At 46.3% G+C, this 20,601-nt stretch overlaps 8 protein-coding genes and 1 non-coding gene across 9 annotated transcripts; 3 read left to right on the top strand and 6 right to left on the bottom strand.

The window, feature by feature from the left end:
- Positions 1–323: 323 nt before the first annotated feature.
- On the top strand, positions 324–2,713 carry V1508DRAFT_348208 (uncharacterized protein; the record flags this gene model as incomplete). The annotated part of the gene is made up of 2 exons (XM_066936719.1): positions 324–384; positions 438–2,713. The coding sequence occupies 2 exons, from the start codon at positions 324–326 to the stop codon at positions 2,711–2,713; spliced, it is 2,337 nt and encodes a 778-aa protein (XP_066798482.1).
- Positions 2,714–2,726: 13 nt separating this feature from the next.
- V1508DRAFT_409037 (40S ribosomal protein eS8) lies at positions 2,727–3,828 on the bottom strand. The gene is made up of 3 exons (XM_066939097.1): positions 3,767–3,828; positions 3,522–3,650; positions 2,727–3,409 (listed from the first exon to the last, which is right to left on the bottom strand). The coding sequence occupies exons 2-3, from the start codon at positions 3,634–3,636 to the stop codon at positions 2,916–2,918; spliced, it is 609 nt and encodes a 202-aa protein (XP_066798481.1). The 5' UTR covers positions 3,637–3,650; positions 3,767–3,828; the 3' UTR covers positions 2,727–2,915.
- Positions 3,829–4,008: 180 nt separating this feature from the next.
- Positions 4,009–4,790, top strand: V1508DRAFT_409035 (uncharacterized protein). The gene is made up of 2 exons (XM_066939096.1): positions 4,009–4,257; positions 4,322–4,790. Exons 1-2 carry the CDS (start codon positions 4,078–4,080, stop codon positions 4,379–4,381), a joined length of 240 nt encoding a protein of 79 aa, XP_066798480.1. The 5' UTR covers positions 4,009–4,077; the 3' UTR covers positions 4,382–4,790.
- On the top strand, positions 4,791–6,252 carry V1508DRAFT_363992 (GroES-like protein). The gene is made up of 2 exons (XM_066937291.1): positions 4,791–5,352; positions 5,404–6,252. The coding sequence occupies exons 1-2, from the start codon at positions 5,053–5,055 to the stop codon at positions 6,154–6,156; spliced, it is 1,053 nt and encodes a 350-aa protein (XP_066798479.1). The 5' UTR covers positions 4,791–5,052; the 3' UTR covers positions 6,157–6,252.
- V1508DRAFT_145983 (uncharacterized protein) lies at positions 6,196–7,821 on the bottom strand. The gene is made up of 4 exons (XM_066936029.1): positions 7,381–7,821; positions 7,211–7,321; positions 6,435–7,137; positions 6,196–6,387 (listed from the first exon to the last, which is right to left on the bottom strand). The coding sequence occupies exons 1-4, from the start codon at positions 7,381–7,383 to the stop codon at positions 6,236–6,238; spliced, it is 969 nt and encodes a 322-aa protein (XP_066798478.1). The 5' UTR covers positions 7,384–7,821; the 3' UTR covers positions 6,196–6,235.
- Positions 7,822–8,644: 823 nt separating this feature from the next.
- Positions 8,645–10,800, bottom strand: V1508DRAFT_409029 (general substrate transporter). The gene is made up of 3 exons (XM_066939095.1): positions 10,435–10,800; positions 9,925–10,376; positions 8,645–9,872 (listed from the first exon to the last, which is right to left on the bottom strand). Exons 1-3 carry the CDS (start codon positions 10,505–10,507, stop codon positions 8,820–8,822), a joined length of 1,578 nt encoding a protein of 525 aa, XP_066798477.1. The 5' UTR covers positions 10,508–10,800; the 3' UTR covers positions 8,645–8,819.
- Positions 10,801–15,383: 4,583 nt separating this feature from the next.
- On the bottom strand, positions 15,384–17,011 carry V1508DRAFT_394728 (Metallo-dependent phosphatase-like protein; the record flags this gene model as incomplete). The annotated part of the gene is made up of 2 exons (XM_066938016.1): positions 15,384–15,413; positions 15,467–17,011. 2 exons carry the CDS (start codon positions 17,009–17,011, stop codon positions 15,384–15,386), a joined length of 1,575 nt encoding a protein of 524 aa, XP_066798476.1.
- Positions 17,012–18,464: 1,453 nt separating this feature from the next.
- Positions 18,465–19,566, bottom strand: V1508DRAFT_363980 (uncharacterized protein). The gene is made up of 2 exons (XM_066937290.1): positions 19,227–19,566; positions 18,465–19,179 (listed from the first exon to the last, which is right to left on the bottom strand). Exons 1-2 carry the CDS (start codon positions 19,299–19,301, stop codon positions 18,634–18,636), a joined length of 621 nt encoding a protein of 206 aa, XP_066798475.1. The 5' UTR covers positions 19,302–19,566; the 3' UTR covers positions 18,465–18,633.
- Positions 19,567–20,147: 581 nt separating this feature from the next.
- Positions 20,148–20,239, bottom strand: V1508DRAFT_t5. Its single transcript has one exon. It is a non-coding gene; the product is annotated as a tRNA-Tyr (tRNA).
- Between the last annotated feature and the right edge of the window lie 362 nt (positions 20,240–20,601).

Here is a 20,601-nt window from a genome sequence, read left to right as displayed (position 1 = left end):
TATACGCCTTTTCCGATGAGTACATTTCTATCGTCATATGTGCCAGTGATAAGATACAAATGACTTCGTTGGCATCTAGTCTCCAGCGCCTACTGCTGGCCCAGTTTGTGCATAAAGAAGGAGACTCGTCATTCCCTTTGATTTCTAAGTCATTAGTGTCGCATCCTCTGTTGCGTGATGCGGAACTCAAGGCTATTAACGACAAAGTACGTGACCATTACATCTGATTGTTTGTGAAATGGGTAGTTAAGTTGGCGGAAGTCTACATATGTGTAGTAGGATTATTGACAACAGTTTAGGAATGCGAAGAACTTTACAATAACATGCTAAATGCGGAAGGCCTCGTGCGTCAAGCCAGTACCGGCATCGGCGCAGAAGTAGAACGTATGAACGACATTGACTGTTGGAAAGTCTAACGTGACTAAATATTTGGGTAGCTTCACCGTCGGTCATTAAACTTACCGAGATTTTACATTCACGCCACCGGAAGGAGCTAATTGAGCAAATTCGGCAAGATGAGTACAATTACAGACAGTACCTCCGTGAAATTGAGGAAATCGGACGAGGCGAGTGGGATAGTCGACTGCAGGACTTGGAGATCGTGGCGAATCAGCAGAATGAACTTGAAGAAGAGGAAGGACACACTGAACCCGAAAAACCAATTACAGAGGAAGTCAGAGAACAACACGATGACCATATGCAACCGAAAGAGATAGGGCCTGAGCAGGGCGCGGATTCTGTCAAGGCAATCGATGAGGCTGAGAATTTGGAGGACTTGGAGATGAAAGATATCATTGAGGACTTACCCCCAGAAGACCTCGTTTCGAAGCCCACCGGCATAGTACCAACTGCTACAGCACCACAGCCACAGAAAGAGACAGAGCCGATAGAAATAGATTCACAAGCGACAATAGAGAATACACAGGAAACGGGGACATCGAAGTCACTCATTCTGTCAACTAATCCTCCTTCTGAGTCTTTTTCCACAGAGGCCGCCATTCTGGAAAGTGAACCCCATATTTCGCAAGCTCAAAATAATGATTCGACTACCGTCTTGCCAAATGATTCTACTGTATCCATGCTACAAGACACGACGGACGAGCAACCATCATCCCCAGATCGCTCTAGCCAGGATAAAGGGACTTCACTTGATGTTCCAGAGCCGTCACTTGCAAAAGAGGAAATGCGGATGGACGAATCTGGTGTTGCAAGTATTGAGACGAAGTCTGCAGACGTGAGTACTGAATTCCCGGATGCACTAGAGACTACAAAAGTAGAGCAGCCTGTTGATGTCGATGTGGAGATGTCTCAAGCTACTGCGAATGACGATGCTGAGGCATCGCCAGGCACGTCACAGCCTTTGGCTACCAAAGTGCAGTCTGACGCTGCGGCTATCGAACAGGCAGACCGTGAAGATACAGAACGCACTATCTCACCCGAAGCTACAGAAGTGTCGGAGACCGGAGCCTCACGTGCGCCATCGGCTGAGCCACCTAAGGCAGTCGAAGGCACTGAACCGCGTTCGGTAGATGATAGGGTGCTGGCGATGGAGGAGTTCGAGATTCCTGATTCGGACGGCGAGCCTGAAGCAGAGGCAGTTTCTGCTGAGGCAATAGCAACTGTCCCTGGCGGTAAATTTATTGATAGCACGGCTATTGCACCGGCGAAGGGTGCTGTCGATTTTATTACAGAATCTGCTACGACCCAGCGACAAAATGAAAAATCTATGCTCCCTGACCACCTGGAAGCAACGGAGTCACCAGCGGAGGCTGTCCCAGATGTTTACAGCAAAGCAACGGAGACTCTTGGGGGTGAAGAAAAGACAGAAGCGGTCCAAGAGACAGAGCAAGCAGCGCGGGAACTGCAGCCGGATGCCGAACATGAGGCTTCTCCCGAGCCCCGGCCTGAGCCTACACGGAAAGGCCCTGGACGGCCGCGCAAACGAGGACGAAAGTTAGAAGCGGAACCCGGTGCGGAAGGAGATCACGAGGAGAATGAGGGAGAGCCGGAGACTGTGCAGCCCGACAATCCTGTAGCCGAAACGGCAGAGAAGGCTGTCGGGGGCGACGAAGTGGGCCAAGCCGAAGAAATGACCGCCGTGAAAGGAGAAGAGGAACAGGAAAATGTAGTTGAAGAGGAGCAGGGTGACGAAGCTGAGGACGGTGAGGGGGATGATGGGGTTGGGGAAGTGGATGAAGACACAGCTCCACGAGCTCTTCGTGGTCAACACAAGCGTCGATATTCTACAGCGAACATTGAGTCGTCGCCTCAGATCGCCGAGACCAAAAGCAGTCCAGCGGCGTCCGCGGGCTTGACGCCTCGACCGACAAATCGAAAATTTCAGGCTCTCGTTGCTCCTCTTTTGGCGAACATTTCGTCAAACCGATCTGCTTCTTTCTTCACGAATCCGGTCAACGAAAATGACGCGCCAAATTATCACAATCTGGTTTATGAACCCACTGATTTACGGACGATTAAGGGTATGGTGAAGGAAGGGCGGATTCAGAACTCTAGTGAGCTTGAACGGGAAATTATGAAGATGTTTGCCAATGCGGTTATGTATAATAGATGGGACTCGGATATTGGCGAATGGAGTAGGGAAATGCAGAGGGAAACAGAGACCTTGATAGCAGTGTTCAGGGGAGCGGAAAGAAGAGGGCAAAATGGCAACACCGTGGCGCCAATTCCAGAGCCAAAGCGGCGGAAGAAGTAAATGTTAAGGTACAGCGGTGTATGAGGTACACTATAATACATGACTAGTTTTGGCCAACTACTACGTTGCGTTGCGGTGACAGCGGACAAGAATATTTATCATCATAAACTTTTAATTGTGGAAACAAAAAAAATAATTACATGCGTGCATAGTATGTCCGTGGAAAATATGAAACAACCTGTAACCCTTGTCTTTGCTTCCTTTACTTTCTCGCCTGCATTCTGCGGATGTAGAAAGCCAACTCCTCACCCTCAAGAATGTATCCATCAACACGACCGCTCTGGCCTGGGCGCGACGAAACGCAAGCATAGAGACGACCTGCACCAAACTGAGACTCAAGAGCAGACTCAACCTTCGCAAGACTCTGTCTGGCAGCGAGCTTACGCTCAAGCTTGCTTGACCGCTTCTCAGTGGACTCCTCCTCCGTCTTCTTTCCCTTCTTCTTGCCTAGTGTCTGGCCGTATTGGGTTTCATACCACTGGCGGAAAGGAGTAGCATCAATCTGAACTATAGCAGACTTGGTGAGGGTATTAGTGCGGATAAGTTCATTGTTGGAGGGGTGGAAAGCGACGTTCAAGATACGGGTCTTGCGGGAGATACCCTCAGAACCCCATGAATAGTTACCAGACTCGATGCGGAGAGCACGGAATTTAGTATTGCCACCTCGAGTACGAACAGTATGAATACGCTTGGGTCCTGTCCAGTAATAATCGTAAGCAATTAATAAATAACTTTGCAGCATCGCCCAGGTCGTGCTCAAAACAATCAATTTGCATCTGGATCACGCGACGAACCGAACAAAACGTACCGATACGAGTGTTGGCGGCCTGACGGCCCAACTCGAATTTCCGCTTCTTGCGGTAAGAAGCGCGCTTAGCACCGGTGTGCGAGCGCTTGTGGCGCGAATCTCGGGAGATACCCATGTTGAAGTTGCTCTCTGCACAAATCACAAGTTAGACCCGATCTAATTATAGACTAACAGAATGCAATGGTTCTGATCCAAACTCAGATATATCGAATGATTGTACGCATCCGTAGAGAAGAACAACATACCTTTGGTGTTGTCGAGAAAGAGCTGGGCTGAGTGCTGACGAGTGTGGACAGAGCTTTGGACAGGACGAAGTTCACTACTTTTTGGCGGTGTGGCCGGCCCGAGTTAGATGCAATGCTGTGTGTGATACGTGACTGTTTTTGTTCTGCCGAGTACTCTTGGCCCTAAATGACACAGCCCTAGTTTTGCCCGAGTAACCCTAAACCCCAACCCAAAGTCGGACCAACCAATTTCAGTATTTGCATGATTCTCGACATCGACTAAATAATCAATAATCGCAGCAGACTTACGAAAGATTCAGAATACAGGCGGAATGAGTATCTATGACCAGGTAGAGATTGAAGATATGCTCTTCGATGCAGATCTACAGATATACACGTACCCGTGTCCTTGTGGCGACAAGTTTCAGATTTCGTTGCTCGATTTGCTGGATGGTTCTGATGTGGCGGTGTGTCCTAGCTGTAGTTTAATGATTCAAGTCATTTTTGAGCCGGTAAGTTGGTAGCGAATGGATGGAATTTTGTCTTGAGGAGAGTTACGCTAACTTGAAGGTGTAGGAGGATTTGGAAAGCGTTGCTACTGAATCCGTCTTGCAACCAGTGGCGGTATCCGCTTAAGTGAATCGATTACACTCGTATATTTTCTGCGCCATGTGACACTATAGCGATCACTGCAACGCGGCAACACTACGACCTTCGTTAGTGCGTGGGAAGTGAAGTTCCGGGTGCATAGCATTGCCTGTTCATATTGGAGCGAAGGCGTCTATTATGATGCACAATCGGCCGGCTGACCGGATCTATTTGCATGCCGTTCTTGGGCTTGATTATCTAAAGGTTTAATAAAATGAGAGTGCGTTTCGCTGTATTATAATTATGGTTTGGTAATTCGGCATCGGTGTTTTGAGCTCGAACGGCGTATATACAACAAAATATTTTTTTCAGGGGTTAGTGGTGTTTTTAAAGCATAATCTAGGTGTTTTCGAAATAGTCAGTGTATATTATGTTGAAACTGTTAACAAAATGCATCATGAAAATAATAATCTTTCAGAATGCGATTTGTCTACTGGACTGCGTAGAGTGCGCGATATCAGGGAAACGGCCGACTGGCGGCGGCAACGTCATTCCGCAACATCCGCGCGCCGGAAATATGTACGAAGGGTCGCGCCGACAAGCATGAGATATATCTGTGACGATCTTTATTCGCGCCATTGCCACTCAATCATTCTTTTCACTTACGACGGAGGTCTCTGCTATATATAACATTTATATTGTATTACTTAACATTCACAATGCCGAGATCACCAGGCGTCGCGACGCGTTCCTTAACATTTACGTATCCCGGCTCTCACCCGCACTGGACCTACGAAACCATCCCGCTCCCGATTCCAAAGAATCTGATCCTCATCCAAGTCACAGCATCAACGCTTAGCTCTTGCGACATTGCTATTTTAAATACGCAGATGCTGTGGGCCAAGCCAGGTGAGAAGGGTCTCGGAAGAGATTTCGCAGGCGTGGTCACATATGTGGGGAGTAACAATGAGATGAAGTGGAGAGTGGGAGAGGAGGTCTGTGGAATATATTACCATCCTGTATGTCCCGATTCAATGCGTTTTGTAAAAATAGACGGCTAACGAAAGCAGTACGGCGCTGGCACCCTAGCGTCTCATCTACTTCTCGATCCCAACCGGGATGGTGTCTTTCGCAAACCGGAAATCCTGCCTACGTTTGAAGCTGCCGCATTTCCACTAAGTTTCAGCTTGGCATATCAGTGCCTCAAGAACGTGAAGTTGACGCCCTCGTCTACGGTCTGTGTTTTTGGCGGCACGACCAGTATCGGATTATTTGCGATACAACTGGCAAAGAAGCATTTCAAGGTAAAACGCGTCGTGGCAACTTGTTCTGCAGGCGAAAGCGACGCACTGGCTCGGTACATGGGTGCTGACGACGTCGTGGATTATACCCGTGTAGAAGAGCGGGATCTCATCGATGCAGTTTTAGCCACCGCGGGTGAGACAATGCATTTCGACATCGTGGTGGACACCGTCGGCACGACCCCAATAATAATGGAACGTTTGAAGGACCTGACTCCGCCAAAGACGGGATGGTACGTGACTACAGTTGGCGATAAAGATCATCCTGAAGGTGCCTCGTTTTTGTCGTCGTCGAGTTTTGGGAAGACGTTGGTTGGCGCAATTAGGGGCCCAAGGTATAAAGTTGAAGGAGTCGTATCAAATTTGGACACATTGAAGTTGGGGATGGAGTTATATGAGCAGGGTCTCTTAAAGATCGTGGTTGACTCCGTGATCAGTTGGGATAAGTACCAAGAGGCTTTGGACAAGCTCCAAACAGGTGGAGCACATGGCAAGATTGTAATCAAAATTGATGAATTTTAATTTGAACCTGTAATTTTAAATCTTTGTAATGGATGGCAGGAGTTCCGGACGATTAGTATATTAATTAATATTCTGCAATCTATAGCTGTTTCTTCCAGTCTAGGTAACGCTTCTTGCGCATAGGGTCGATTTCTTGTAATTTGTCCAAATAACCGTGTACCGAGGATTCAACTCTCTCACCGGTTAACGTAGCCAGCAAGCCTTTGTAAAACGCTAGTGACTGCAGACACCCTGATATCGTTAGCAAATTGTCCCTCACTAACAAATACCACACATACATTTACTATCGGGTTCAACCTCTAGCAGTTCTTGAATTGACTTAATCTCCTTCTCCAACAAATCCTTGCGCTCATCACTACTCAACTTGACAATGTCATCCGACGTGACCAGCCACCTATGATACAACCACACACTCTGGTCATCAGGATCAGTATATATAGCCTGAGTAATCAAATAAATCTCATTCTCCAAAAGCTTCCGCGCATCAATCTCCGGCTCCTCCTTGAGCAACCGCGGAATTAATTTTGTTCGATTATGCCATGCCGAGAAATTCGAGAAATTGGCATTGATTTTGGTGGTGGTGTAGTCGAATTCAGGACGCACCATACTTTTACCCGTCGCCTTCTCCGTGCATTGGACGACGTACCGTCGATAATGCCACCCGTGGAAATTGCGCGCATCGCGGTCAAGCATTTTTGTCACCAGGCCGAGTTCGAATTTCCAAGATGGTGAGGGGGAGGATTGGAGGCACCATTTGCGGTGATTCCAGATCCAGTAACATTTAGGGAACTCGATCAGTCTAGCAAAGAGGAATTGTAGTTCACTGTCGATTTGGGACTGAATTGTGTCTGCGGTTTGTGTTTGGAAAATCGAGGATAGGATCTCGCGACGATAGTTCCAGACAGTGTAGTATTCTGGATTTTGCTTAAGGAGGGTCGTGGTGAGAGAGAGGGCATCGGGAGTGTAATCATGATTATTGCGCTGACAAGTATTAATATCCGTCCATGACTTATAACTAGCGTAGAGACAATATAATGAAAGAACCTGGACTTACAGAACTCAAGACCTTATCTACCAGTGCCTTGTATTCGACAATCTTGCCGCCTTCGCGACGACGCCTTTCTTCGCGCACTTTGGCAGTTGCCCGCTCTCGTTTCACGCTATGCTTTGCACATCGTCAGTGACGAGTCATACTTGTAAATGAATACGCGATACGATTCTTACCATTTTAATGGATACCTATTGAGCAAATCCAAGTCTAACGGATCTGAAACGACAGACACTTGCCGAAGTCGTCGTTACGCCATTCAGTACGCGCGGCGTTAAAGGGATAAAGGTACCTCGTTTTCCGCAGGCGGTCAGTTAGGGCGCACTAACATTCAATCTATTGTTTCCAGGTCATCCTGTCAATCCGGGCAGACACTAATGCGGCTATAATTTATAATTTTATATTCAGCACTATTATGACGCGGCTTAAATTATTGACAAGCGATCCGACCATATTATTCATCAGATGGATTTTTGTCTTTTCTCAATTGCACTTTAACTAAGTTAAATGAATTATTATTCCTTATCTGGTGGTACAGCCACTGCAGTAGTCAAGCAATGGAATGACAGGTCGATCTATATTTAAGAATAACCTATCGCCAGAGAATAAATATCAGAATCCTTTGAGAAATCTCGTCTCATAAAGAAGATTTTCCGTATAGCTCCATATGACAATCCATACACAGGTTACTCAGACGACGACCTTAAAGGATAGCTTGCTGTTTATCTTATTCCTACCCCTCTGGCTTTGTTAGCATGTAATACAGTCTGTCCATCATACTGAAAATGCGTACTTTGTCCATGTTGCCAGTGTGATATGACTGTCGAGTTATATTGGCATACCTTTACACTTGGTCAAAACATCATTAAAATGCGCACAGTATGTGCTGTAATGAAATGACATATGTCCCGTGTGTTCTGCCTACTGTGAACGACGTGTATAATGGCTAGTTCTAATCTTCCGCGATACAATGATAAATCGAACAGCCGCACCGATCTCTGTGGACGGGGCCGTGGTAGACCTCGATCAATTGTCGGACAAAAATGATGTCCGTCGATGCTTATCCTTCTAACATCCCTATATTTTGAGTACGGTAAGGGACTTATGGTTTTGCGTGCGCGTACTTACATGCTTTTCCAGATTTTGAACAACTTATGTCACCGGTCATTATTAACGACCAAGGATATGGCGACTTTAGTCACGGGGGTTGCTTCAGACCTGAACAAGCAAACAGAAGCGAATCTTCGTGAATCAGAGACAGAAGTCGAGCTAATGTTTGAAAGCGGAGGTCGGGATCGGCAAGCGCGACCGTGGAGATAAAACCACCAGTCATTATTCGTTGCAGACTTAACTAGTAAGCTGTTTAATCGTTTGATCGTATTTAACCCGACTCCAGCTCTCAGCGGGCAGATCGTTCAATATTCGTGTTTGATGCATAAATTTATAACCAGAGATAATCAAATGCTTTCATTGTAGCCCAATTTAAAAAATGCAAGACCCATACAATCAGTGCCCAACATAACCAGCCCGAACAAATCTAATATACTACACAATGCAAATCCTGAACCAACCAGTAACCATCGCGCCAACAATATTAGCAAAAGTAAAGCGGACATCACTTCCTACTGCTGGAGCCACTAATACTCTGGCTCTCAATATCCTCCATATGAGCACCCTGAACGTTCTTGACGTCGAGCTCCAAGTCAGGGATGTCAATGACGTCACCGTTGCCAATAATAACTGGCTTGCGCATGTTCCACTGGCTTGGCTTCATGAAGAAGCCGGTGCTGAAAAGGTTATCCATGTGCTCGAGCGCAATACCGGACGTTTCGCGGATGACGAAGAAGACGAACACCGCTATCGCAGCGTTGAAGATACCGAACATGAGAAATGTTCGCCAGCCAATGTTCTGCATCGCGAGAGGAACGATACGGGAGATGCAGTAGTTGAACGCCCACTGAGTTGCAAGACCCATCGCGACGCAGTATTCACGAATGCGGTTGGGGTAGATTTCCGACACGTAGGTGAATGGAACAGGCCCCCATGACATGGAGTAGGAAACACAGAAAATGTAGACCATGACAATCATACCGATCGAGGCGGATGATGGCGAAGAGGCATCGGGGAGTGGGGGCTTACACGCGAGGACAATGCCGATGATAAGCATTGCAGATGACATGCTGATGGCGCCAACGAAGAGTGGGAGACGACGGCCAGCACGCTCAGCAAGAAGAAGGAGAAAAGCCATGGAAAAGACTGTCTTCACAATACCATACACACCAGTGGCGAAGAGGGAGGACGAAGTACCGTTAAGACCAATCTCCTGGAAAAGAAGAGGAGCGTAGTAGGTAAGCGCATTGGTGCCGGAGAACTGCTGGCAAATCATTATGGCGAAACCGATCAGAACTCGGACGCGATTCTGAGGAAGGAACATTTCGGATATAGTAGCACCGTGCGAGACACGAAGCTCCTCATCAATAGAAAAGCAAATATCTTGATACTCCTGCTGGAGCTCCGGATCTTCTGGATGGGCCATCCGAATATAGCACAAGTTACTGAGAGCTTTCTCACGGTTGTCACTCTTGATGAGCCATCGAGGAGACTCCTTAATGAACACTGCACCGACGAACAAGAGCGCACCAGGAACGAGCTGAAGGCCCATAGGAACCTGCGACCGTTAGAGATCCGGAATAAATAATGGAAATCCTTGTTTTACGTACTCTCCATTGGTCGTGGCCAGCAGCAGAAAGACCCCGCTCACAGCCATAATCGATCCAATAAGAAACCATAATACCAAAGAAGATAGAGAAACCATAGGCGGTGCCAAGTTTTCCTCGAATGCGTCGTGGCGCAACCTCAGAAAGATATGTAGGGGTAAGCATAGACGCGGCACCAACACCAAGACCAGAGATAGCGCGACCGGCGTAGAGGACATTGAGATCGCTAGTGGTGACGACTTGGAGAATGGCACCGATGTTAAATACGAGCGAAGCAATGGCCATACCCCATCGTCGACCGTAGCGGGCTGTGAAAAAGGACATAAAGATTGTACCAAAGAAACAACCGGCTTGCAGGGTGGCCACAATATTACCCTTGATATTTGCCATATTCGAGGCGTTCAGGCCAAAATCGCGCTGGAACGATTCAATCTGGACGGCACTCCCGATGAACCCTGCATGAACTCCTGGTCAGTTGCTAGCCATACTATGAGAGAGGCTCCGAAGTCGTACCTGTATCGTAGCCGAATAAGAGACCGCCAATACAGGCGGTCGCTGCAGTCATGTAGAGTCTGTAATTGAACATTGCAGATTTGTGTCTGTGTCGAGTGTGGCAACTGTTGACGAGGGTGATGATGGCAGTAAGAGACGGGGAGGACGAGGGGGATATATAGTGCTGAAAGAGGCTCCTGCAGAGTCCGAGCGGTCGTCGGGTCTTACGAACTGCATTGTGGGGCGCGAAAGGCAATACCTGTCCGGGGAAGTCCGGGGCAGCCAGCAGAGGTGTTGATGGTAGTGGCAGAGAACGGGTCTTGTCGCAGAACGGAGGCTAACGTCCGGTAGCCCGGGCCGGGCTTAACTCCTGTGGGGGACTGTTCAACCACCGCCGTGCTGCTGCCCAGCGCCGATAACCCTAGCAATGCGATGGCCGAACAGGGTCAGCTGCGCCCCCACTGTTCGCGCTTTCGTTCGTGCGGCATGCTGTTCTCGACTCTCCGCTAACCACCGTGTTAGTGGGGCTTCTCCCAGCGGGGGCCCCACATTTTGAGAGATTTTGCCACCGCCGTGACTTCCATTCTGAGATTAGAACGATTAGAACTTAAGTCACGTTGTCGGAACAGTTCCTGCCCAACAATTACTTCTACCGCGCTCCATCGTTTATCCGACTGCCATAACTCCCGCTGTGTAGACCACATGGCCCGCAACTAACCGATATGGCGGACGTGGTCAGATTAGTGCACAACAAACAGCATAGTCTGACTTCCTCCACGTGATTTGACTGTCAACGCGCACTGTGGCGATTCTGGAGATCAAGTGGCCTGTAGAAGCAAAAAAATTCGGATCGTGTCGGAATCCGGACTTAAGCTGTAAATCATGCAGCTTACCTGGTCTAACCGTTTCTGGCACCGGGAGTCGGTCCCCGTGACTGTTGGTAAACGCTTGTTAGCACGTCACAATTATTTTGGGCTCGTGACCGCCCTTCTGATGTCATACGCTAGACTGCACTGCCGCTCCACATTCTCCGAGACCTCACCCCACAATCTCTATTTCTCATGCGCTTACACGATACGGGTCAGGCACCTGACGCCGCACGATAGCGACGATCATGGCATTCATTATGATATGCTACTACTATCCGCCATGCGTAAGCAGCGGACTACATGCCCCGGTATCTGCGAATTTCTTGCGGGTTGACTGTGCATTTCCCGCGTCCCTGCTTCTTCCAGCGTCCACCTTGAGACAAGTGTAGTTAACAGAATAAAGTTTTTAACCGCCCTATCAATACAATAATGCAATAAGTTCGGAATTGTTAGAAAGCTGGTTACCCGGAGCCAAATCGCCAACATAAATATAACGCCAAAGTAACCGTACAAAGCAACTATTCCGCTCATGGCCATCTAACCCGACCCCGCCCCGGCTCTCCAAATGTAGTAGTGGCTACGCAAGAAGGTTGCGCCGAGGAAGCATTATTCGGTCCGGTCTCCGTGGCTTGAGTTCACTTGGTCGTAGATAAGTCGTGTGGGGGGCTGCAGAGGGTGTGTGGGGGCCGGACGCATCCGGGGTTGCCGTCTCGCTATTCATCAGCGAATCTCCAAGAATAACATCCTATGTATTGATTCAAGATAATATTTTGAATGTAGTGTGGAATATATTAAGCATAGAGAATATTACTGCGACCTATAATATATCTGTTTGGAATTCTTATTTATAGCGCAATGGGGAGATCTGTCAGCTGATTCGCATTAAATTTCGCGGCACAACTGCCCCCGAAATCTGCAGCCGGTATCATTCGGACTGAGGGCAAGCTTCCCAAAATTTTGGCGAAACTTCGTCCTGGACCAACAGCGTTTCTAATCATTGGTCACTTTGATTTGTTCGCACCTTGAACATTTCTTTCGCGAACTCACAAGTGTATTCTGCGATGGTATACACGCAACATAGCTAGTATAGCCAGTGTCGTAATACATGAAGTATTACTGCTACACAAGAATTACACGGTAATTCCACAGAATCGCCGAGATCCTGCGGATTAAGTAATCTCGGATCCTCAAACTCAACTGCTGCACGAGGCAATGTTTGTCAATATGAAGTTCATATCTAAGAATTGATCAAGACGGTGACGGTAGGTATTTGCTCCAATCGTCCCACATCTCTTGCTTCGTCGGACAAGAACCCGATTGAAAGATCATTGGCCGTTTGGCCCAGAGGAGGCCTACAATCCGATTGACAGCTTGAAACAGATATTGCTGGAGAAATGAAATCAATTAACCGTTCAGTTATCAAGCGACGGAAGACTGTCGGGTGGATCGGATGCGTCCCCCACAGTACCTGATTCTGCCACAGAATCAAGCTGTCAGACAGTCAGGAACAGAATCGCCTGGGCCCGTCCAGTTTACTGTTGCGTTAGTAAGCCCGTCTATCTGCATAATTCTAACTTTCTGGGTATCAGTCCTGTTGCTCGAAGCTATGGCGGCACGCGAGCTGTAGCTGAATTGACATCGTTGGTTGACAAGGTTACTGGGAAGTGTATGTGCACAAAAGGTGAAAACGTGATTTCTTAATCAAACCGTATGATTTATATTGTCAAATCAATGTCGGAATATCTGCAATCTGAAAGCCGCTACGGCAGCTCACAGGTTAAAGAGCAATTTCGTTTTCTGTTTTAAATGATTGGAAACCGACACAATCTGGCCCTCCCATCCCACAAGTGGTCAGTGTGTCGAGCTGCTGGCTACATGTCAACTTTCTCATTGTTAACACCGAAATTATTCCACTATCGCATTCTGGAGCTAGATCAGGATAGATGCTAGTATACTTCGTCTCGGTCATTACGGGTCGTCAGTTCGGACGAAGTCAGATGTTTCTGTACGACCGGTCCCAATCGGTAGTCTTAACTTTACCACGTCTGGATTTCAATGGTTAACACTTGTGGTCTTAGTACTCTGGAAATGGCTTCCGACATCATATCAAACGCGTTGAATGTGCAAAACCAGAAGCAACAAGAGATAACGGTCGGGAACGGCTGATTCGATTCGCATGCCAGAAGTGTCGCGCAATACGAATTGCTAATCCGCTCATGATTTACTTGCCTCGGTATTTGAGTACTTCAATTTTGGGCGACGAAGACAGTTTCAACTGGATTCCAACATACACAAAAATCTGGAATATTTCCCCCCCTCTCAAACTCCATTGTGAAACTCTGTAAGAGGCCTGCTTGGTTGACGTCTGTAGTTGCGCATCGACACGCGAAACTATGATTTACAAGATCGTGGGAATCCCTAACCCGCAAGAAAACGTGGGGGCAGTCGGAAGCCTATGGTGATTATACGTTAGTCCCGACAATAACCCTAACCCCAGACCAGTTCCTTGGTGGCCAGGCGGCCTACCACCTTGCACGTTGTATGGCATAATTTTGACTGCATAACGCCCACATATTAATGTAGATATACGGCATATTGGAATATAAATTTTGGACGTATATATCATCTGTTAAGTATTGAGAAAACAATAACTACATATTTCAAGACCCAAAATCAATTCCTCACCCTTCGCATTCGCTTCTCCATTATGTGACCTCTTCAATCTTCGTCCCATTGATATTTTCTAACTGACTGGTGGGATTTAGTGCAATTGTAGTTATCGAGAAAGTGTGTTGTATTTGACGTGTCAGATACGCGTTTTGCCTAAAGCAAACTAGCTGCAATAACAATATACACTAACCATTTTAGGTGAGCAAACCCTTACCCTTTAAAAACCCTAAGACCCTGTGTTTCATAATTCCGTTGTCCCATAGTTAAGGACCCTCGTACCCCCAATTTTCTTCGTGGTAGAGGTCCCTCAATTATTAATTTTGTCAAATAGAAATTGGTGCAAACGACTTACAGTAAAGCGCCTATGGGGTTATTTACAGTTTTAAGGGACTATGTACGATTCTTTAACGTAATAAAATCTTGTTGTGGGAGTAGTTACAATTTCGTACTAAACTGGATGCACCATATCTACTTTCACTTCCGATTCGTCCCGTCAGCTACACTGTATGAGAGTGTAAACATGATTTTTCATGATGAACAAGAGACTACATCGGTTCCTCGTTGTTGAGGTGACAACAGAAGGAGACGACTGTGCACAATTAAGTACTGGAGAATCAGGAATTCAACGAACGCGCTATCAATTTGCGACAGTATATCAGGAGGTTGTGAAGTCATTATGAGGGTATATTGTTGTTGATAATGACGCATTACATGAGTTTGGCCTCTATCGAGAGCTTGGACGGCTAAGGATTCCTGCATTAGCATCCATGGATTGAATGTCAATTTGGTGGATGCATTGATGATTGAACAAGTGTGGTCGTGGTCCATATCGAATGGTTACACTATATCTGTGTATCGTCGCCATACTAATTCTCAGAACGAGCTGCAAGTGCTAGTTGAAAGTATTTATTTAAGATCACCTTGGTAACAAAACCGAGGCAATTATCAATTAACAAAATAGCATCCATCTTTACCAGCTGATCACAAACTGTAACGCAAATAGACAGAACGCGAAAATAGACAATAACTCAGCCCCATACGACTAAAACACAAATACGTACAAGTAGAGACAACCATCCAAACCGTGCTAGCAATCACAATCCGGCAAAGACAAGCGAGGGAGAGAACAAACTTCATAGTCCTCATTCCCGAGAATATTATGCTATTAGTCCTCATTTCCCGAGAATATTATGCAATTGCAATGTATCACAAGCCCATAAGCCCAATATTAGTCCTCACAATAAAGCCAGAAACTCCTGAGGATGGAGATTGTTTATGTGGATCAATTTGCTGCTACAATTTGTAACCAAACCACAAGTGGCGCCAAAACCTAACCCCATAAGCTTTTGTCCTTTTCAAGGAAGAATTGACATAGAATGTAACAACATATTCCTACGATATTGACACGACCCTGACTCTCAAACGTCCATTCTAAAAGCTCTGCGGGACCTGCGCCGCGGGCTATACGCTTCTGTTAGCATCACATTTTCTAATAGAAATCAACGAGTACGTACTGGACTGGAATGCATTCCATTCTTTCTTTCATACCGTCCTCTCCTCATCTCCTGCTTCAAGGCCACAGAATCTAAGGGCTTCAACAGCTCGAAGCTGCACAGCAGCTCCTCAGACACGGACATAACAGCACCCCAGTTATCGAATTCGCCGCAATAATTCGGTGCTGAGAAAACTGTCACAAGCGTCCGCTCGTTGAAAAACTCATATCCATCTTCAACCACCATATGCGCCCGACATACTAGGTCAAACTCGAATTTGGTTAGGAATTTGTTGATTGCAGACTTTCCGAAGCAGTAGGATACTCCTCTCTCATTGTCTTCCCATTCATTTGGTGTATCCGTAGGGTCGGACCATAAGAGATCGTTAAGCAACCCATAATCTGGGACGTCTGTTGGCCGCACAATATCCCGAATTTCATCCATTGAGTTCAAGACCGGTGATAACCCTCCATGAACGCAGAAAATCTTCGACGCAACAATTGATGCGATCGGCAAGGTGTTGAAGCAATCGACGAACGTTTTCCACACTTTAATACCGCATCTTCGTTTGCATTCGTCATAGAATCCGTATACTCGGGTCACATTTGCGCATTCGTGATTGCCTCGAAGAAGGAAAAAATTTTCTGGATATTTGATCTTGTACGCCAGTAATAGTAAGATCGTTTCCAGTCCTTGCTTCCCCCGATCAACATAGTCACCCAGGAAAAGATAGTTCGCCGACGGAGGGAATCCACACATTTCGAATAATCGGATCAAATCGCCATATTGTCCATGGATATCGCCCACAATCTTAACTGGTGGCGAAAGCTCGATTAGCGTAGGCTGTGATAAGAAGATTTCTCGGGCGTATCGACATATAACCTGTATCTCTGCATTTTTCAGACACACACTCTTTGTGGCCTTGCCTGAATACCCTACATCGAGCAACCGCTGAATAATCTCGTCGATGTCTAGGGAAGGACCCATTTCTGGACCGGCATTCGCTGGTGATCCATGACCCGGACTAGCAGATGGGCGCGTAAGATTCATATTGCTCATCGATTCTTCCAAGCCAGTTCCAGATATATCGATGTTATCCAGATTACTATTACTTCGACGATGCACTTTACCACATTGAGTAAGTACGGCGTCCGGGTTCAAATTTGCTGAATCATTCGTTGCCGACGACGCACTGCCACTCCTTCCGTGCTGAGCCTGAGATGACGGAGAGTCGCCGGATGCATCAAATGACCTTCGAATCAGAATAGGCTCTTTTGGCTCATGCACTTGCATGGACGGTGGCAAATTTGCATTATCAAACCCGGGTGGTGAGGGTGATGGTACTGGGTCGCCAGGTAAATATTGTCCAAGCGATTTTGGATATTGCGTTGAGAGCTGCGGATCCGCGGCAGAAATGTTTGGGCCCACATCGCTCGTTGAGTTGCTGTTAAGTTTCGATCGCAGGGATTTGATGGATCGCGTTGAACCCTGCGTGTCTGTTCGTGAGAACGACGGATATGATTGTAATCCCTCTCCTCCCTTTGCTTTAGAACCGTTGTTTCCCATTGTGCTAGATAACCGTTAGGGCGTGAATTCGTCTAAAATGCCCACCGTACTATTCACCAAAACCAATAAAATTGATATAAGCTACCCTACAGCTGCTTAAGATCAGCACGAGAGACCAGCTTGTATTCAAAAACCTAGTCCAGTGCGGATGATGAGCGACTGCTGACTGTGCGAAGGTAGTGCCTCGATGTCAATATTCGAAACACTAAACTAACTCTTTGGATAAATAGTTAGTCACCAATTCCAGCAAGAGAGTCATATCTTTTTGTATAAACTCCTGCGTTCATACATCAAGACTAGTTCATGATTTGTTGCGATGTGTTGCGACGAAGTTTTGGCCGGAACTTCAGAGATCTGCAGAGAACTGCAGAGACATGGAGTAGTGCATGAAACATTTAGAAAATACCATTCCAAGCACGCCAAAATTCAAATGGCAAGTGACTCTAATGCCATATTCTGATCGGGCAAAGGCAGTCGCAGTTCCGCCATCGCCGCACATCACCAAGATCACGACAACGAAGAAGTTTGATCGCAGCCCCATGATAGTCCATATATCAAGTATAGAGTAATACTTACATGTAACAAATATCAATGATAAACAAATAAAACGAGAGCGTCGGGAATATAGGAAATGGATCGGTGAGATTAGCAAGGGTAACCAACGGAACCAAAGGGCTGATTTAGTTACAAGGCGGCCGTGGTAAATGCGACAAACAGGCACTGATACAAGATGCAGTTGCCATATAGATCTATCGGTAATAAAGAGTGCTCGAGATCTGGCCCACCAATAAATGTGGCTGGTATTGGTGAATTTCAGGTAGGTCCAAGAGGTGGAGTAGATTGATCGGGGAGTGCCGCCGCGTCACGCTCTATAATTATTCTACAAACCCCTCGTGTTATGTGCCACATAAAAGCCGCCGTTGCGGACTTTGCTGACGGCGAATGGTTAAATTTTCATCTCCGTTGCGGATGTCTGGCAACTCATAATACCGGCAATTCATACTTACTAAATTTGTGGCTTACGTGAAAAGCAATTTTTTTGTCTGTATTCTGGTACGTATAAATTTCTATCCCTACGGTCGTTATTTCTGTCTGGCAGTTGTTTGCAAAATATCCGAATCCGTGCAATGATGAATTCATGAAAACTTATCAACTAGAAGCTGTTACCGACCAATTGATGGGGAGTAATAATGAATCGCTACTCTGATGCTTCACGGAATTATACAGTTAGAAGTGATAACGACTACGGGAGAAAAGTTTTGGATCTTAATGCTAACATGATTTCCAGATGATTTTCCAGTTACTCAGGTGGTCACAGCTAGTATAATAGAGGTCAGTTCATGGCTGTTTGGCTGTTTTCTTTTGCTATGCTGTTTGGCTGTTTTCATTTGCTATGCAACAGAGACGTTCATTTAACCAATAGATCTGAATGTAGCGCATGTTGAATCTGTCCAAACTGAGCGTCTGGCGTAGAAGTATATGGACAGCGCAACATCATCATGAGAGGTTCCAGTGAAGTCATGCTGTGTTATATGTAGGTCGGTTATTTCTAAGTCTAAACCGAGTGTAACGTGTTCAATATCCAGACCATAATATCAGTAAACTAGACGTCAATGATACAGTCAGACTCTTCTCTCAACTTTCGCTTCGAGCTCTTCCAACTTATGTTCAGCCTTCTCCAGAGTCTCCTTAGACTGGTGAATGCTAGTAGCACTGAACCATGACAAGAAAGCGTTCCAACCAATCGAGACAATATTTACAAACATTAGTCGATAATCCAAAGGAATGATTCTAAAATTCACAAACTGCACTGCGGGCCAGACTGCATAGTTTCCGACCATTGTAGGCCACCATTTTGTCCGCAATTCCTGCTGAATCTGCTCCCAAGAATGCAACTGCAAAACACCCATGCTCACATAGAACGATGCGATACCAACAGGTGCCCAGACCGTCTGGTCTACAGCCATTCGTGCCAATGCCTCAAGCATTGGACGTCCCGGAATCACAATGCGCGTACTGATTAGTTTGTACCATTGACTCACCACAGGGGCGAAGACGACACCGCCATGGAAACACATTCGCGCCGTACGAATGTAGTCGTATCTGCCTTTCAATGCCGGATCGGGTGAAAGCGTCTGAGCAACAACATCTCCTGCTCCAAAAAGAAACTAAAGCTGTTAGAAAAGTCGTAAGGCACTCCGGACATTGTTAATACCCCAGTTGTGATGCAATGGGTCAAAATTGGCGCCGCAGCCAGTCGTGCGTTGTACCACTTATAAAATGTTGACATTATATACGATATTGCGTTTTATGAGATTTTCCAAAGTTCACAACTAGCTCAACTGGTCTCTACTGATAGTGTCAGCGGCGCTAGAGCAGTGAGCAATCGCTTGGTTCCAGCCAACTCTCGTGTTTAGGGATCAGCGCTCTCCGTCGGTCTTATAATTATGCGAAAAGATATTCGGCTTTCAAAAGAAGAAAATGAATTGGTACGTAGACTATCACTCTCGGCCCCGATGATCTTTCCACATCGATGATCAACACGACTTGTAGTGACTAAAGCTTGACTCGCCGATAAGGGTTTTCTCTTAAACTCAGCACTTATGCAGCGCTGACTCAGCCCCACACGTTAATTGCCCTAGACCCAGGGGATAAATTGTAAGCTGACCGTTTAGTTGTGGTTTAGGGCTGTAAGTTGTAAATACGTAACAGGATTGCTTCCTCATTTGACGCAAATTGCATTGTCGGGGTGTAAGCTTGACAGAAGAATGCCTACAGCGGCACACATATTAGAAGAGGTAACTAGCATTCTTTAAGTAATTATTTATCTCCTGCACATTCGACGACATGCGCAAATCAAGCAGATATCTGGTTGTGAAGTCACCAACGTTGGCACTGCACTAGTTTTTAGCAAGGATAGAATCATTTTGGGAGTACACCTAGTCTGTGACAAACACTTCTGTCATGGTTTATAGTTAGCGGTTTATATCAAAAGATCGGGCATACCTTAAGCATCGCTTAGCACCCTTCCCATGTCTAAAAAGGTGAAGATGCGGAAGATATTATAATTTCAATCTATTATTCTTGCAAACACATAAAACATAAAGATAAACACCAAAAGCCAAAAGAAAAAATTTCTCCGGAGCGTGACTCGAACACGCGATTTTCAGGTAATCTTTAGGTATTTTCCATTACAGCCTGACGCCTTACCAGCTTGGCCATCCGGAGCGCACATAATAAACTACAATGGGCTGAGGGATAGGTAATGCGAACTGTATCACGTGATTCGTAAATATTTATTTTACAGACTTGGGGCGTAATGGACGCAGAATGCAAGAAATGGGGTGTAGTATTCCACAAACTTGTTGAGATATGCTTTCAAGTCGAGTAATAAACTCGTTACGCATACGAGTTCATGCTGCGGTCACAGAAGAACAGCTGCGTCTCTATATAATAAAATGGGCATAACGTAGGGCTGCTCCGAATACGAATATTCGCAGTAATCGGCATTATTCGTATTCGTTATTCGCAAGTCCCAACCACTGCGAATAATATTCGCTATTTTAGTCGCAAATCCTGAGCAGTGCGAA

Source organism: Lipomyces doorenjongii (genome assembly GCF_038497915.1).
Source record: "Lipomyces doorenjongii strain NRRL Y-27504 unplaced genomic scaffold V1508scaffold_3, whole genome shotgun sequence".
NCBI classification, from domain to species: domain Eukaryota; kingdom Fungi; phylum Ascomycota; class Lipomycetes; order Lipomycetales; family Lipomycetaceae; genus Lipomyces; species Lipomyces doorenjongii.
The sequence above is the reverse complement of the archived record's forward strand: the minus strand, read 5'-3'. Positions and strand labels throughout refer to the sequence as shown.

Coding starts and splice junctions, on each gene's coding strand:
- V1508DRAFT_363992 (XM_066937291.1), top strand. CDS start 5,053: ATGCCGAGATCACCAGGCGTCGCGACGCGTTCCTTAACATTTACGTAT. Junction 5,353..5,403: donor GTGGAATATATTACCATCCT/GTATGTCCCGAT, acceptor TAACGAAAGCAG/TACGGCGCTGGCACCCTAGC.
- V1508DRAFT_409037 (XM_066939097.1), bottom strand. CDS start 3,636: ATGGGTATCTCCCGAGATTCGCGCCACAAGCGCTCGCACACCGGTGCT. Junction 3,410..3,521: donor GGCCGCCAACACTCGTATCG/GTACGTTTTGTT, acceptor ATTACTGGACAG/GACCCAAGCGTATTCATACT.
- V1508DRAFT_409035 (XM_066939096.1), top strand. CDS start 4,078: ATGAGTATCTATGACCAGGTAGAGATTGAAGATATGCTCTTCGATGCA. Junction 4,258..4,321: donor TTCAAGTCATTTTTGAGCCG/GTAAGTTGGTAG, acceptor TTGAAGGTGTAG/GAGGATTTGGAAAGCGTTGC.
- V1508DRAFT_363980 (XM_066937290.1), bottom strand. CDS start 19,301: ATGTCAACATTTTATAAGTGGTACAACGCACGACTGGCTGCGGCGCCA. Junction 19,180..19,226: donor CCCATTGCATCACAACTGGG/GTATTAACAATG, acceptor TAACAGCTTTAG/TTTCTTTTTGGAGCAGGAGA.
- V1508DRAFT_409029 (XM_066939095.1), bottom strand. CDS start 10,507: ATGTTCAATTACAGACTCTACATGACTGCAGCGACCGCCTGTATTGGC. Junction 10,377..10,434: donor CTTATTCGGCTACGATACAG/GTACGACTTCGG, acceptor GAGTTCATGCAG/GGTTCATCGGGAGTGCCGTC. Junction 9,873..9,924: donor CTGGCCACGACCAATGGAGA/GTACGTAAAACA, acceptor TAACGGTCGCAG/GTTCCTATGGGCCTTCAGCT.
- V1508DRAFT_145983 (XM_066936029.1), bottom strand. Junction 7,138..7,210: donor TAGATAAGGTCTTGAGTTCT/GTAAGTCCAGGT, acceptor AATACTTGTCAG/CGCAATAATCATGATTACAC. Junction 6,388..6,434: donor GGTTGAACCCGATAGTAAAT/GTATGTGTGGTA, acceptor TAACGATATCAG/GGTGTCTGCAGTCACTAGCG.